The 17125-nt window shown below is 39.6% G+C and overlaps 1 protein-coding gene and 1 long non-coding RNA gene across 4 annotated transcripts; one reads left to right on the top strand and one right to left on the bottom strand.

Moving 5' to 3' along the window:
* Nucleotides 1-1656: 1656 nt before the first annotated feature.
* ZNF131 (zinc finger protein 131) lies at nt 1657-16376 on the bottom strand. 2 transcript variants are annotated; one of them, XM_061352172.1, is made up of 8 exons: nt 15683-16376; nt 14886-15024; nt 13535-13636; nt 12574-12718; nt 8650-9010; nt 8325-8547; nt 4192-4322; nt 1657-2381 (listed from the first exon to the last, which is right to left on the bottom strand). In XM_061352172.1, exons 2-8 carry the CDS (start codon nt 15007-15009, stop codon nt 1719-1721), a joined length of 1749 nt encoding a protein of 582 aa, XP_061208156.1. In that variant the 5' UTR covers nt 15010-15024; nt 15683-16376; the 3' UTR covers nt 1657-1718. The 2 variants fall into 2 exon arrangements, with proteins under 2 accessions (XP_061208156.1, XP_061208155.1); XM_061352171.1 differs by having other exon boundaries at nt 8325-9010.
* LOC133211634 (uncharacterized) lies at nt 2164-4506 on the top strand. Of its 2 annotated transcripts, XR_009725248.1 has the most exons (3): nt 2170-2298; nt 3413-3534; nt 4403-4506. It is a non-coding gene; the product is annotated as an uncharacterized LOC133211634 (long non-coding RNA). The 2 variants fall into 2 exon arrangements; XR_009725249.1 differs by lacking the exon at nt 3413-3534 and having other exon boundaries at nt 2164-2298.
* Nucleotides 16377-17125: the final 749 nt, after the last annotated feature.

Below are 17125 nucleotides of genomic sequence, written 5' to 3'. Positions count from 1 at the left end.
TTCCTTTAATTTTGCAGATACAAACATTGTGACTGTGTGCACAAATACCTAAAAAATTAGAGTATACGGCTATAGAAGCAGGGCTGTTCTCTCTGTGTTCTTCTTATCAGAAGCCAGGTATAAATACAACAGCCAACTTTTACTTTCATGATTAACATTCAGCCACATTCTTCCTTCTGCACAGAATTTTATTCCATATTATTTGCATCTTAGAAAACACAAAGTATAATAAAAAAGAATGCAAGTTACGTTAATCAGGTTGTTGGAAGTTTTAATTGAGATCCATGTTTGGTTTGCAACAATTTCTCAAAGTCTATGATGAAACAGAAGAATAATTTTGAATGGGAGTAAAAGCACAAATCTGCAAATTCTGCATTTGAAGAACACTGAATAAAAAAGCCTGATTTTCACTAAGATCTACATAATTACCAAGAGCATAAGGGAACATCCTTGCAAAAATTCCTCCCTTCAGTTAAGGCTTTGGAAAGACAGATTTTCAGAAGCGTGGAGCAGTTCTAATCTCAAGGCAATAATTGAGAATTAGAAGTCCTTAGCATCCTTGAACATAGAGCTAGGCAATTGTTTTCTAAACAAATCTAACTTTACAGTAAAAAGCTATTAACCTTACTAAAAATCAGACTGATTCTTGTAAGACTCTGGCACTGTAATTGCCAGTCAGTTGTTCCTAAGTTATTGGATGAAATAAATAATGCAACATTTCGTGGTTGGCATTGTTTTATTGTCTAATATTGATTAAATTATTTACACTTCTACTTTTCAATTGACAGTTTAGCACTCATACCTATGGCTTTTATGTTTAGCACATCTTTGCGTCAAGTGTCAGAATGCATTTGAATAAAACAGGAACGTGATACCATATAGACAAGTCTCTATGTTTAAACGTACTCATTTTAGAAAATGACGATTTATAAGAGTCTGATAGTAGCTCTTCCAGCTCAGGTTTACCACAGATTCTACTGAGCTCTTCCTGTTTTAAAGTGTCCTGCTGCCTCCCTGTGGAGGCAGTTTCCTACATCATCCCCCCTGCCTCTAAAATTAATGCAAAAAAAAACCAAAAAAAACAAAAAAAAACCAGTAGCTGACAATTTTAAGCAAAAATATAAAGCGCTATAACTAAGCTGCCTTTTACTGAACTAAGATCTTGAACGCTAAAAGCTTTACAGAAATTTAACGAGTCTGTAAAAAGGCACAGGATTTTTGTGCTCAGAAACCTCCACCAACTATGTTTGTTCTCCAGCCTGAAAGTTAGGGACCACTTTAGGGAAACAGCAGCCTGATCGAAAAATTCCTAGGTACCCGACTGCTGCTTACAATAGAACCCACCAGGTTTTACTGATTCTTCTGCCACACACCCTGTGAATCTGTAACAAGAGTTTGCTTGTACTGCAAGAGGAAAAGAGGTAAAGTTACTCTTTCATATATCCAGGGATGGTGTAAAAACGGTACAAGTTACTATTCTTAAAATCCTCATAAAGCTGTCCGTGTCTGTGGTAGCTTCTGTTCCATGGTATTACATGAATGGGCAAGTTATTTTTCACGAGAGAAGTTTAGTTTTACATGAAGAGAGCTAACTTTGGTCCACTTCCTAAGGACAGCATATTGGAAATATGCCCACTGACAATTCAAAACCCAATGTAAAAGTTAACAAAAATAACTTGGTATTTAATTCATGTATCTGCACAGTGTTGTTATTTGTCCTAGTTGTTCACCTTTTTGTTCTGCATGTCCACTAACTGTTGAGTCTTTAAGCCTTCAGCTTGTTCATGATCTTCCTTATCTCCACCGTCTACTTGATTAGGTTTCTTTTCTTCTGGTTTTCCTTGATCAACACTTCCATATTCTACTTGTTCAAGTTCTGTTCCATCTATAAGTTCTGCCTGTACTTCTTCCATCTGTATCTGATTTACATGCTCAACATGTAACTGCTCCACATGAACTTCAGCACCTTGTTCAGTCTGAATGTGTTCAACTTCCAAGTAACTAATCTGCATCTGTTCTTGCAGTTCATCCACCTGTGTGCCTTTCACTTGATTGTCCTGTATGAGATCCTGGTGCATCTGTTCCACAGTTACCTGTGCAGGATCCACTTGTACCTGAATTACTGGAAGAACATGGACTTGCTCCACTTGCTCTATTATAGTCATTGATGTTACTGGTTCAGCTTCCACAGCTTCCACTGGAAGAACCTCTTCTGTCACTATTCGCTCTGAAATACTGTGAATTTCTTTGAGATGCCTTCTCAGCTCACTGCCTTGCATAAACCACAAATCACATAGGGTACAGTGGTTGGGTTTGTCACCGGTGTGTATTACCAAGTGATCTTTGAATTGATCCCAGCTGTTAAACACGCTGTTACAAACCTGAAACAAAAGATACATAAATTTAAAAATGTCAACAGAAATATGATAAAATATAGTACCTATTTCAGATCATGGGTTCACATAGTGTAGCTTCTTAATGCTTCGATTAAAAAATGTTATGCATTAGGGGTAAAAGCTGTCAGCCTCAGATGAACAGAAGGCCTGGTATTTATATGTATCTTTTTAAGAAACAACATGCTAATCTAGGTTGTGCACACACAGGATACCCACAAAATCTGTAAGTCAGTACGACATTAGAAAGTTTACTCATTTTAACCCTATGTGAAATTCACACAGTATCATGCCCCAGTGGTGTGGGTTGCCCTCACTGAAGGTCACATCCCTACCAAACCACTCTGTTGCTCCCCACCTCAGCAGGACAGGGGCAACAAAATCATGGAAGATGGAAAAAAACATCATGGGTCAAGATAAAGACAGTTTAATAAAGCAAAAGCAAAAGTCATGCGTGGAAATTACTCAGTTATACATAAAGGTAATGACTTGGTAATGCCCAAGCACATAATTACTGTTCTTGCTACGTGGAACCTAATTCAGTGCTCAAGGCATACACTGAAGAGCACCAGAAGTGCTCATCAGGAAAGAACAATTTTGCTTTCTTTCATCTCTTTGTTCAGTGAACTACGAGTTATTTACTGAACACTACTCAAATTTAGTTCTCAAGAAAGAAAATTTCAAGAAAAAATTATCCACGAATTGCTGTAGTTTCTGCGGGCTGAGGAAACATTAATCTACATTGACAACATCTGTGAGAGGACGTGGCATCAATGTAGAAACAAAAACCTGTGACACAAAGTGATTAGACCAAAGGGTCATAAAACCAAAACAGTGATGCTATTAAATACAAATTCATGTTATACAGTAATTCTCATATTCAGAACAAACATCTTTAAGACACAGGTACACTCCCAAGAATTAACTCCACATTGGCATAACTAAATTATGCAACAGCATTAGTGAAACTTCTGATTATGTTATTTGATTAGCAACAAAAATTAATCAATCTCTTGCAGTGTTCAGTGTTTTCTGTGAATAAGTTCACTCTTTCTTTTGAATAAAGACTATACCCAGCAGTTTTCTTCACAACACAACCCAATTCAGCCTCAAATCGCAGCCATGTTGTGAACTGAATAAGGTGAGGGTCTTAAGGGAAAAAAAAAACCCAAATAAAAGAGGACAAAAGAGGACAAATGTGAAAGAGAGTCCAAAGGCATGCGAGAAAGAGCAGTCAAGCCCAAGAGGGTGCGCAATGGAATGAGAGCATGAAGTGCATGTGCGAGTGTGTGAGAGCAAGAGCACATGTGTGAGAGCGGAGTGAGAAAGAGGGGCAGAGAGTGAGTGTCCATGAGAGACAGCCCACACAAGAAAGCAAGCACAGAAAGACTGAGCCAGAGAGCCAGTGCACCAGACAGCCATACTGTGGTTCACTGCAATCACAGAACGTTCTGGGTTGGAAGTAACCTTAAAGACCATACAGTTACAGCCCCCCCTTCCACTAGATCAGGTTGCTCCAAGCCCCATCCAGCCTGGCCTGCCAGAGATAGGGCAGCCATAGCTTCTCTGGGCAACCTGTCCCAGTGCCTCACCACCCTCACAGTAAAGAACTTCTTCCTAATGTCTAAATTATATCTCCCCTCTGTCAGTTTAAAGCCATTCCTCCTTGTACTATCACTATATGCTCTTGTAAAAAGGCTCTCTCCAGATCTCCTGTAGGCCCATTAGGTACTGAAAGACTGCCATGTCAGCAGAGGAAGGAGGTAACTAGCCTGAGTCTGGTACTTCCATCACCCACCTGACATTCATACAGCTTCTTTCTTCCCTTTTTAGCTCCAGCTCCAGACTGACAGGCTGTCAGGTGACATTTGAGTGTGCTATTCCTAGCAAAACGTTCATGGCAGTTTGGACATTCAAATGGTTTTTCACCTGTTAAAGACAGATATGAGGATTTGTAAGTGTATAAAACCAGACAATTTTCTGACAGCTTTCTCTCTCCCTTTGTGTAGGCTGATAAATATCCTGTAAAGACATGGCCAACTGGATTATTCTACAGAAGAAAAAGACATTCTATGTAAACTTCATTTATGTAAATAAAAGGGTAAAACCCTAATACCTCTCACTTAGAGAAACCACCATTAACATGTAACAATGTAACATATAAAAATTACCAGTGTCATTTAAGGTCCATTTAAGTTTTCATGGAAATTAGATCACTATTCTGATGGAATATATTAAAGAAATAGCAGCTCTCTTCTTATCTGATAATATTACAATTAAAGATTTTTTTTTGTCTGATAATATTTACAGTTAAAGAATCAACATTATTAAATATACAAAGTGACACATTAAAGAAGGATTTAAATAATACAAAATTTTATTTTCAAGAACAATAATAGCTTATGCTTGAGAGCTGAAATTGAGCTACAGAGAAGTTGACATGGAATGACCATGAAATAACAATGCATCAGTATTAAAACAACCAACACTTCCTCCCTCCCAAAATACAGTGAAGAGAAAACACAGAGGACATAAATGGGCACAAGCAACAAAACTACTGTTTTCAGTTTGGTCCCTTCATTTCAAACCTGGTACCAAACACAAAGCCAGCTGATGACAGCTGGAAACAGGTCATTTTCTCTTTTTCGTCCAATGTAATGCATTGTTATTACTGTCATCAAGCAATAGCAAAGAACAGCTGGTGTCTCTGTTTACTAATTTCACCATGCACAAACACAGTGAAATTCAAGGGAATTAAAAGTACAAAAAATAAGGAACTGTGTTTCTTCTAAAATTCTGATAATTAATCTGTGGAGATACTGATATCACATCAGTACTGAAATGAACAACTTTAACTCCAAAAGAGGCTGAGACATTTTACTGAATAGCATACAGATGTATCCTAGCTAGTTTTAAAAAATATTTGGAAGATTCCAATTAGCTTTTCAAAAGAAATCCACAAATAGCCTGTAATTCTCCCTTACACCACTGAAGGCTACAAAAAAAAAAAAAAGTTAAAAGTTGAGAACATTTCCCTTAACTGTTACAAAATTGTATGTTTTGAAGACTGCTGGCCAGGTAACACAGAGGACTCTGAACTCCAATCATGGACTTTGCCCAAGAAACCTATGGATACTACACAACAAACCTCACACCACCGACCCCCCTCCCTGACTCAAATTTCTTCAGTCATCTCTAATGTACTCTGCCAGAAGTGTCTGAAAGTGACAATTCAAATATAATGGTGGCAACATTCAAAAGACACTGTGTGACTTTTTGCACAGTGCAAATCAGTGCTGTGACCTGGGCTGTACAATGGCAGTGCATCACTGCAGTGATGGAAAACACAGTGTGCCAGCTCTCTCCCCTTTTCTTTATTCTCAGAGATGCACGCTGGTAAGCTGAAGCTAACCTCCTCTGCTGAAGGTGACAACTTGCTTCTCCCGTGTGTCATCCAACTATGAGTGTAGTTTCATGTAAGTGAGATTTTATGAAGATTTTATGAAGAACAGGGTTTTTGGCCTGATCTAATGATTATCTTTTCTCCCTTTCTGAGAACAGATGAGATTTCACTTGCCAGTCCTAAGTAACCCACAGGACAGAATTAACTTATTCAAGGTATGTAAATAAAGTTAATTTATTCACTGCTGTAGAAGACAGTACTCACAGTTCAGATTAAACCTCCTGTAAAACATATTTTCATTTTTCCAAGAATGGCAAAGACCTTGATTAATTTTTTTTAAGAACTTTGTATACAGTTTACTTCAGCTATAGATTCTTCAGATGAGGCCGATTAATTTGGCTGCTTGGAACACCTCCCAACTCTTTCACTTCCACCTTCACTCATAATCAAGTAAATCACTCATAATCACTTCCACACACATAATCAAGTAGGATCAGCAGGAATCAAAGCTGTTCAGTGTCTGTGCTAGGGAAAAAAACCTTTGCAGAATAGCAGGATTAGACCATCATATTGAAAGCAGTAGCTTCATTCTAAGATCAATTTCTGTACGAGGAAATGGCTCTTTTTGTGTAAAAAAGAATTAGAACATAGGAGATACACATTACTTAAGAGTAGCCTTGCAGAGTTTCTCTCCCATGCATTACTTACAATAGGCAAGTGACATATCAACCATACTCACAAAGGGGAAAAAGATAATCAGATCACACCAAAACCCTTTCCTCTAAGTTCTTGAGATGACTGTTACTTTAGCATGCAAGACATTTCTGAGGTATATTTTCATTGACTCAGAAGCTGCTTAAGGCTCTGTGCATATGAATGAGACAAACTCCATGGTTCTCCTTCCTTTCTTTTATTAAGACAAAGATAATAGCCATTGGTAATGTCAAACTCCTATATCAAAAAGAATTACCCACCCTGAGAAGGTGTCTATTTATGCCCCAACTTCTATTTTCATGTTATTGTTGAAGGTATGATGAAGCAGGAATGGGATCAAATGATTTGTAGGACATTTTCTCACAGGCCTTTTAATTTCATTTTAGCATTCAACCAGTGCTATACAAAATTCAGAACTTAGCCTTTGGCTGAATAGGAGTTTTTTTCCACTGTTCTTAGCGCAGACCACAGTTAAATGATAATCTGTTTTGATGTTAAGCTTAAGGTCTTTGAAAATGCTAAATCAAAAGCAACTATATTCCGTGAGCTATTCCTGTATCAATATATATTTGTGAAGTACTCTGTACCTGCTGTGATAGGCTAAGTTGCTTGGTCCCCAAAATTCTTTGTCACAACAGCAACTAACATACTGTGATTTTTGGCTTACTTTGTTAGTGTGCCACAAACTTTTCTCTGAAAAGACTTCTGTTAAGTATCTTGTATTTGGATTGCTCTTAATAGAGAAACACCCCCTGGTTCTTAGGGGATGAGGATTTGCCAAAGACTGTTTATAAATGGAACTTTTAAGGGCTACTGGGAACAGACTGGACACAGAGTCTCATATCAATACTCAGCAGTCCCACATACAAAGAAATGAGATTTCTTTAAATTTCGAGGCTTTAAGAACAATAAAAATCTGTGAAAGAAACAGGGCTGCTACCTTCCATTCAGTTCTTACTGATGCCTCATGACTGACAAATAAAAACATCTGGAAGATCAGGATTACACACATTTTACATTCAGAGTTATCTGTATAAACCTCAGTATCTGTTCAGATAGCAGACTTTTCAGCGAGACGAAGAAGTAGTATCTTAACCTCCCAAGTAGAATAAGAAAGAAGAAGCACAAGTAATTTTGTACTCAAAACATGCTATCCAGATTTCAAACAGGTATATTTCAGAGAAAAAGGACAGTGTACATCAGTCACTAGAAGTGTTTTGATGTGTAAATTAACAAATTAAACTCAAGCCATAGATGAGATGTCAAGAGCAAGGGTGAAGCTTTGCCAACAAGGTAGTACAAGAGGGAACTGTTAGGAGGTATTTATGCCTAATGCATTAATAGGCATTTGCTCCATTCTATTAGATAAAAACACTTCTGAACAGTATTCCACTAAGAAGTTCACAGGTCAGATCATATTTCAACAGAAACATTTACTACTAGAACTGTGAAAATAGAAGTAACTTCTCAGTTTTGTATTTTTGAAGAAGGACACATGCCTTAAGATGATTTTGTAAACATCTTTAATAGACTTGAGAGAGAAGCTTCATTATTGCTTTCTGGTTTTAGGTGCCTATTTTTAACCACCTCACTCCATTACAAGTTTACATCAACAGAAAAAAAAAATCCCATACAAAACCAAACAACAAATGAACAAACAAAACCCGGCATTTAGTTGTAACTAGAAGCCAAGTATTTCTAGCACTCAAGGGTCATGTGCTCTCTTCAGTATATTCTCTATTTCCCCAAAACATGCAAATCCCCAAAATCCTAGAGCCAAGGCTACAAGGACAGGACTACAGCAGTGCTCTTACCTGTGTGTTTCCGGAGGTGCTCTTTAAAATGTCCAAAGTGATCAAACTGTTTATCACAGTACTGGCATATATGGATTTTTTTGCCAGGTCTTTGCTTCTTGCTGGCACCACCTTCATCAAGGTGGTAACAAGTGAGGTGCTGTTTCAAAGCACTCTCTCGTAGGTACCTTTTATTGCATATGTCACACTTGTAACTCTCAGTGGAGTGTGTTTTCATGTGTTCCTTGAAATGGTAAAACAATTTAAATGAACGATTACATTTCTCACAGTGGAATAAATTGTTCATGTGTGACAGCTGAAGTTCCACAATTTCAATACCTTCTACCTGTTTGCACGAGGTATCAGTTGCACTATCACCTTCTTCCTGGATCTGGGATTTTCTCTCCCCCTGACGATACTTGCTGGTAATGTCTGCCAAAAGAGCCAATGCAGATTCATCTGATGTACCTGTGGTCTGTATGTACTTTATGGATTGCTCTGCAGAAGCTACTTCTTCAAGTGTTTCAATGCTGTCGTCTTCCACTTCAATTGTGCCTTCCGCAATCTCAACCTCAATTTCCACAGGCTCCGATTCTGCAGATGGAAGTGTTTCTGTGATAACATTAGAGGTTTCAGCTACCCTCCTCTTTTTTGGTTTGTTTCCTTGTGCTTGATTTGAGTCTAAAGGAGATGAGTTTTCTTTGTTCCTGTAAAGCATTTGCATAAACATGGTTAAGATTCATAAGCACTGACATAATTCCTGCCTAATAGTGAGCTTCAATATCTAACACTCGAGCTGTTTCTCAAGAAAGCTGAATGATAGCACACATAATCTGTATGCATATCAGAAGCTGGTTTGTCCTTTTATCTATATTCCTTAGAGTTGTAAAATAGCATGGTTAAAGCTGAAGAGCCTTGAGATAAGGCAACTGAAGAGTGTTAAAAAGGTCCTCTTGCATGACACAGAGCACCTATCCAGAAGAAAGATAAACTTATGTCATGAGGTTAAGTGGCCTAAGAAACCTGTGAAATTCTGTACTTGGAAAGAAAACTTCCCCCAAGGAAGGAATTCTTTGGCCTACCTACTCAGAAATAAGATTCAAGTCCTTCCTAGGCCTTTAACCTCTTAAGCTCTTGGAGTATGTGCAATTGCCTGCATTGCTTACAGCTTCCTACAAAAACACTACAGGTGTGATTTCACACAATGACCATTATAACCTCTCATACTTCTGGAAAGAATACAGCTAACAGGGGAGGTAAAAATGAAAGATACTGGAGTGTGGAAAGTTTATTGTTTACTTCTCTGGGCTTAAACACAACCAACCCACAGCTCTGCTCCTATTCTCCCTGCATCATATACAGGCAGCCCCCTTCCTCCAAAGTATGAGGGACGGCATGCCACCTCAACCACAGAGCCAAGTGGGCCAATGCTTTCTATTCACACCTTCAAAATCATCTGCAGCACTTAATGCACTGGAGATTTTACTACTAATAATCAGTTTCAAAAATGAGTAGCTATCTTCCACTTAAGAGTGACAGAAGTAAGCTGTGCTTTTGCCTTCCTCTGCAGTGTGATGAATCCTTTCACGTAATCTATTCCCTACCACTTCATGTTTTCTAGTTACACGAGAGACAACTTACAGGTACTGTGCAAAGCCTGATGATGTCAGAGATGTGCAACTGATGATCTAATGCAGGATACAGCTTATTAAATCGCAGCTTACTCAGACACAGGAATACAGAGCAGCTAAACTTAGTTTCATGTAGCCTAGACTCCTGATACCTAGAAGATATCAGTTACTTTGCACATTACTGCAAGGAGCTGCAGGATCACATATCAAAAGAATAATCTGCTTAGCAAAGTGGAGACTATCATTGTTGACCACACTGTGTGAAATTTTGGATGGGAATACACACATACAACACTAGTGAAAACACTTTAAGTAACAGCAGCTGGTTGTTTTCTTTCTAGTCTAAATGCGATGTGCAATTCTGATGTATTATACAAATAGTTCTGTAATCATCTCTACTTTCATCTCTAAGTTTCTGAAGCTTACCCCTTTCAGTCAAAGTTCTGACTGAGGCACTGTATTGCAATTCTTCCCCCTCTTACTGTGGAGGAGAAAACAGAAACTGACAGTAGTACACAAGCTTGTCTTTCTAACAAGAACCAAAAAAAACCCCAAACCAACCAAACAATCCAAAGCAAACCAAACCAAACCCAGAAAACTTAAAACCCCCTCACTTCAAAACTCATAAACAATGGGAATAACTCTTAAGAATAGACTGGCTTGCATGTGTGTTCATTAAGCAAAACATTTTGTTTCCTTGCAACATGAGAATTACAACATTTATTAGTGGTGCATAACCAAGAAACTACATAACATCACATAATAGTGGGACATAATTGCAGGCTGGACAGTTTAGCTTGAGAGATGGATCTGTTCAGTCTGGAGAAGAGAAGGTTCAGTGGGCAACCTTACTGCTTCCTACAACTACCTGAAAGGGGGATGGAGCAGAGGTGGCTGGTCTCTTCTCCCCAGTAACAGGTGACAGGACAAGAGGTAACAGGCTCAAGCTGCGTCAGGGGAGGCTTAGACTGGATACGAAGAACAATTTCTTAACAGACAGGGTGCTCAGGATTGGAACAGTCTGCCCCCGGCAGTGGTGGAGTCACAGTCCCTGGAAGTGTTCAAAAAGTGTGTAATGAGCCCCTCAGTGCCATGGTTTAGTAGTGGACTTGGCAGTCCTGAGGTAATGGTTGGATTTGATGATCTTAAAGATCTTTTCCAACTGAGAAGATTCTATGAATCCTCATTCAATAGCTGTAGTAGTGTACACTGACCCGAAGTGATACTGATTTGAACACACATTTTCAAGTTTCTTTTGAATTCCCCAAGCAGGCAGATACAGTCTGCTTTTCTTCCAGAATTAAAATGTCAACCAACCAAACAAAATTAATAATCTTTTGATGTTACCATACTTAGTCTTAATAATATAAAAAAGGGTGTTTGTAAGGTTGGAGGGTAAGACCAGAAATGCACAATCCTGTATCTTTCCTATTAAAAAAAGTCACATACTTATTTGGCTCTATTGCTAACAGAGTAGCAGTTAATTTGGAAATAAACCTTTGTGGAGCAATGGTTATTCTCACGAGGGCCTGCACAACACAGGATTAGAGCTGAGTGAGACAGCCTTGAACTCTCTTAGCCAATAGCAGTGTATAGACAGGCGTGTGAACAGGTTTATGTAGCCAATGAAAGATGTACAGCTGTCACGTAAACTATCACCAATGGTATAAATTAGGTGAGCCTGTGTAATAAATCGAACAAGAAGCGTAACTCATATTGGGATTGTCTTCTTGATTCGGGTCGCTCCCCCGACAAACCCTGATGTTGAAAACCAAGTTTCCAGCATACCATGTGGTGGTTTTTTTAAACAAATGTTATCGAGCTGCTAGAGGGAGCTAATGCCACTCTCAAGGAAGCAACTCTTTTCTTAGACTGAATGCAAAGACCTTTCAGCAGGCCTAGAAGAGAAACTGATAATAATTCCAATGCTGGAAGCATTTATTGCCCCTTCCTCTACTTCACACAGACAGAGCATGCAGACATTCCTCATGAAGGAATGAAGATGTGATGGCACTTTCTGGAAGTGTAAGGCAAGGAAACAGTATGAAACCAGCATGATGGGACTAGCACCTGCTTTTCTCTGATTGGAGTTTGTCAATGGAGTAGCTGCTGGTACTGGAAAAAAAATGCCACAGCATCCTTCCATAAGTACTGAGCCTGTCTAAAACTGATTAGAACCATTCAAGAAATTTGAGAGGTTAATTTTGGAGCAAGAAGTTTTAAAGCCGCTGCTTCTTCTCTCAGAAATAGCAGAAAGCTGCATGAAATCAAAGCACCAGCACAAACTTGTTAATGTGATCTAATTACCTGCGGCCCATTGTCACTCCCCAGCTGTCAATCAGGTGTGGACAGTTAAGATAGCAGAGAGACATGGTATTAGTTACCACAAAATCACAGCCCTACAATGTCTGCAACATTTACCAGCCACGTCACTTATCACTGAGTTCCAACACAAAGAGTGTGACATTCCTTTTTTAGCCTGTATAATTTTGACTTGTATTTTATAGAAGAGTATGTGGTCCACACAAGTTTAGAAGGTTCCAGGAGAAGGAACAGAATCCTGGCAGCCAGCTCTTGTAAAAGTATTCTTGTGACTCTACATTTCAGTGTTGGGAAGAAAGAGAGGTTTATGGGCTTACCTGATTTGAAGTGCTTTGATCGCTTCTAACATCTGTAGATACTCAGCTGCTTTCCAAACATCGTTTGCTTCTTCTTCACCTTGGACCATTAGTTTTGCTGTATATGTGAACTCAATTAGGTGACGAAATGCCATGTTACTTACACCTGTATCAAGGAAGAAAAAGAACTGTTTTCTCAGACTTATCTATCTGATGAATCTTGCATACACCTGCTCACCATTTTGTGCATAGTACTGTAGCTCCCAGTTTCACAAAGATGACACCCTTAAAGGGCTCATGTTGGAATAAAAAGTCCACTATAGAAACATGTGAATCTGGAACAACTACAGTTATATCACAACAAAGATACAAGGAATGACAATATGGACAATAAGCTGAATAATAAAAAGTATGAATACAGAAATACAACCTCTCTCCCAAGAGACTTTTCAGCAGCAATTTATTGGAGGCTGAGATACTGCTCCAGGAATTTGCTCCATGTTTACCAGGCAAGTATTGCTCCATGTCTATCCTGTTCTTGCATCCCAGCCAAGGCATCTGCCATTGCCTGTCCTTTTTCATCTCACCCTTTTTCATCTCACCAGAATGGCTGTTTTCAGGGAAAAGACTGTATGTCACACTGCTAGTCCTAAAAATGTAGAGGGTATGCCTGACCTCCGTTAGCCATGTACCTGGGGGAAGAAAAAAAGGGAAAAAAAAAAAAACCCAAACCCAAACCATCCATGAAACCTCACACTTTCCTTTCCAAAAGATTTCATGACTGGGTATTTTCTTTCTAATTTTTCTTCAGCAGAGATATTTTTCCAGTGGTGGTAGCTGCCTCAGAACAACACAAGAGCTGAGATGTGGAAAGCTAATTGGTATGACCAAGCATGCCTGTTAGCCTGTACTAAGAATACTACATTCATTTCCAGCTTGGGCACACAATTCTGAAGATTTTTATTTGCACAAATCAGATTACCTTCAATCTCCACCAAGGGCTCCTGAGTGAAATCTTGGAAGAACTTGTAGAAGAACTGGCTACAGGCAGCAAGAACCGCCTTATGAGCTTTGAAATGGTGACCTGCAAAAAGAGACAAAAGGTTTTGTTTAGGGTAACATCTTCCTCACCCACATTGAGGAACGTGCAGATGCAGAAAAGAGACCACCCAGTCTACAAATCTATTCCAGCAGCATATAGTCACTTAGTATTTCTCTTTGTAACATGGGATACTACCACAGTAGACCTTTGCTGACATCAGACCTTGCTGAAGTTCTGCAACTTAGTCAGCTGGACGGTTCACTCACTATAGAGTTTCTCTTTCCAGGTATTTAAGTCATGGGAAATTCCCAGGCAAATTTTTTCCTGTATGTCTTGGACTCAGCTCTCAGGTTTCACCCAGGTTCTCCTTGATTTCTGTTGCTCTTACAGACTGATGTATTTTATCACCTTTCTGCCAGCATAAATACCACTGCAGAACAAAAGAGGTTCTGCTCTTCCCCATCACTATGTTTCCTTCCCCTGGGGATGAACATCCAAGAGGCTCCATGCGACACAGGTAAGAGAAGCAACATGGATTATAACTACACAGCTGCACACAAAAGCAGCTTTGAGCACAACATGTGGATTTGGCAGTAGCAGAGCAGGAACAAGCACTCAAGCTAAGCTTTGTGTGAGTGCTGCAGGTGAATCTACCAAAGTTCCTGAAGTGTAATTTTATTTCATTTGCTTACTTTACTTTGGAAACTACAGACCAGTCAGTCTCAGGGAGGCAGGGGAGATCCTGCCTCACCGATTTGGTGGCCTTCTATGACAGGGCTATGGAACTGATGGACAAGGGTAGAGCAGTTGATGTCATCTACCTGGACTTGAGCAAATCATTTGACACTGTCCCGCATGATATCCTTGTCTCTAAATTGGAGAAGCATCAATTTGATGGTTGGACCACTCAGTGGATAAAGAACTGGCTGGATGGCCTCACACAAAGAGTTGGAGACCAGTAATGAGTGGTGTCCCCCAGGGATCGGTGTTGGGACTGATCCTGTTCAACATCTTTGTCAGTGACATGGATATTAGAATTGATGCACCCTCAGTAAGTTTGCTCATGACAGCAAGCTGTGTGGTACAGTTGATAGGCTGGAGGGAAGGGATGGGATCCAGAGGGACCTTGACAAACTTGAGAGGTGGCCAATGCCAACCTGATGAAGATCAACAAAGCAAAGTGCAAAGTCCTACACCTGGGTCAGGGCAATCCCAGGCTCAGCTGCAGGTTGGGTGGAGAAGGACTTGGGGGTGTTGGCTGATGAGAAACTGAACATGAGCCTGCACATACCATCAACAATCAAAGTGATATCTGTAAACTGGTCCTGCTCACGTTGTTCATTCAGTCTATCCAAAATAACCTTATAGTGTTCAGGAAATTCCTGGATACACTCCATCGTTTCTTCAGCTTCCATGGCAAAAGGACTAGTCTGCAAAAGATATGGCAAGAGGGTAAAAATAGTGTGCCAACTGGTAAATACTAACAGTCAGGGTAGTATACAAACATGAACTAGCTATCACTATTAAGGGAGTACAAAAACAACAGAAACACTTATTTGTCTTAGGACAGGTTTACCTCATTTTAGTTGACAGGTAGGCGGTGGTACACTTAATGATGTGGAATCTTATTTATACACAGAAAAATCATTCGAAGTGGGTAAGTGTATTTCTTTACAGATTCAGCAGGGACCCACCTCTACCAAAGCACATGCTGCAGGGATACAACATTTTCAGAGCTACCTATTCTACAACATCTCAGTAGCATAATGTCAGAATCTTTCTACAGTTACTTCTTGCAACTCCACCAACCCACTTGGTGGAAGAACAGTTCTTAACATTTCCATATTTATGTCACATTTTGCACCCAAGGAACACACGATATTTACTTCCTTTAAATAATGATGTAATAAGCAGCACTTTTCAGTTTCTGAGTACACAGGAATAGCCAGTGATTTAACATGCTGTCACACCCAAGAAAAAAGTGTCTTATTCACCAGCCTATTCAAACTTCTCCCCCTACAAGGTAAAATGTTCTTTCAAAAGAGACAGATACACTTGTAATCTGATGGCTCTTCCTCCCTTACTTACACAGTAAGTATAGCTGTGGGTGGGAGTTGCAGAGGTTCTCAAACCTGAAAAGGTTTAGCAGAACTCTGCCTGTTGATGAGATGTGGATGTTAAGTCTGCTGCTTTTGCGAAAGAACACTGGGAGAGAGTCCAAGCACTTCAATGAAAGGATTTCATAAATTAACTCCAGGCAAAATGATTCAGATCTGTGGAGCAGCACTCATCTCTAACTCCCACATTCACATGAGAATGCCGCAGAAAATAACGCAAGCAGTTCAAAATCACGTTAGCACAGGAACATGGTCTCTTTGCAGCAATCTAACTCACTCCGAAGAACATGTAGTTTCTGACTAGGCTTGAATGAGTCTTAAAGGAATATGAGACATACCTTTCAGTGTACTGTTACACTTAGTATGGACAAGAAAATCAGGAGAGCAGCCAGTATCGAACCAAACACTGAATACAGAGGCGGAAACTTCTGGGGTGGCAAAGAAGCAGTTTTCTTCAGAGTGCTAGGAGAGTCTATAAAGCAGGTGATACCCAGCTTCTGGTGCAGATCCTTTTTGTGTGTGACTTGAATTGGGAAGTCCTAACTACAAAACAGTTCCTAGTGTGTACTGAACACATCTGAGCTCATGTCACCACGCTTGCTAACTCCCTGTGCGACTGTGTAAATTCTACCTCACCTATAGCAAACACACATAAGGGTATATGGGGTTTGATACAAGTAGAGAAAATTATCCAGCTATGATGAAAGCAAAGTTACTTTCTTACGACTTTCTTAAAAGTCATAAAGAAATTGTGGAATTGCTGTTTCACCGCAACTTCATGCTCTTTGCGTCTCAGAAAAAAATGGCACACAAAGAAGTCATTTTGCCAAGAACATGAAAAAAGAATAGCAGAACCAACCACCTATGGAAGCCTACCTGCAGCTGCTATTACTGCTTTGCCAAGCAGATGCTGAAATACCTATCAGGGTCTTACAAGGGTCAGAGGAGACCAGCCTGTGAGGACAAGGGGGAAGATGAGGTGGAAGAGAGGAGATGCTGCTGCTACTGCATTCACTTCATCTCATCTGTAACAACGGGCTTAATACAGATGACCAGCAGCTCCTGCCTTTTCTCTGCCATCTGGTGTTCCATATCGTCTCACAAGGGAAGTTGTCAGCCATTTTCTTCACTGTTTAATTCTTTTTGCATATTTTTGACACTTCATAAAAACAGACGACTTGCAGTTAAACACGTAATTCCTTAGAAGTTAAATCAAACAATACTTTGGCCTCCAGCTCTCATGATTTCCACCTACCCAAATACACTTTATTTCCAAATTGAATGATTGGAGGGATGTTACCATAAAAAGCCTCAAAATAATGGAGTAACCTCTCACCCCTATAAAGTCTAAGAAGTTTTTGTCTTAGAACACTTAAAAAGCATGAATAAGAAAACATACAATTTACAGTAGCTA

This window comes from Neopsephotus bourkii, unplaced genomic scaffold, assembly GCF_033783945.1.
Source record: "Neopsephotus bourkii isolate Nb327-2 ecotype Australia unplaced genomic scaffold, CSIRO-AGI_Nbou_v1 NB_631, whole genome shotgun sequence".
Taxonomy (NCBI): Eukaryota; Metazoa; Chordata; class Aves; order Psittaciformes; family Psittacidae; genus Neopsephotus; species Neopsephotus bourkii.
Note: the sequence above shows the minus strand (reverse complement) of the source record. Positions and strands in the feature narration are given on the sequence as shown.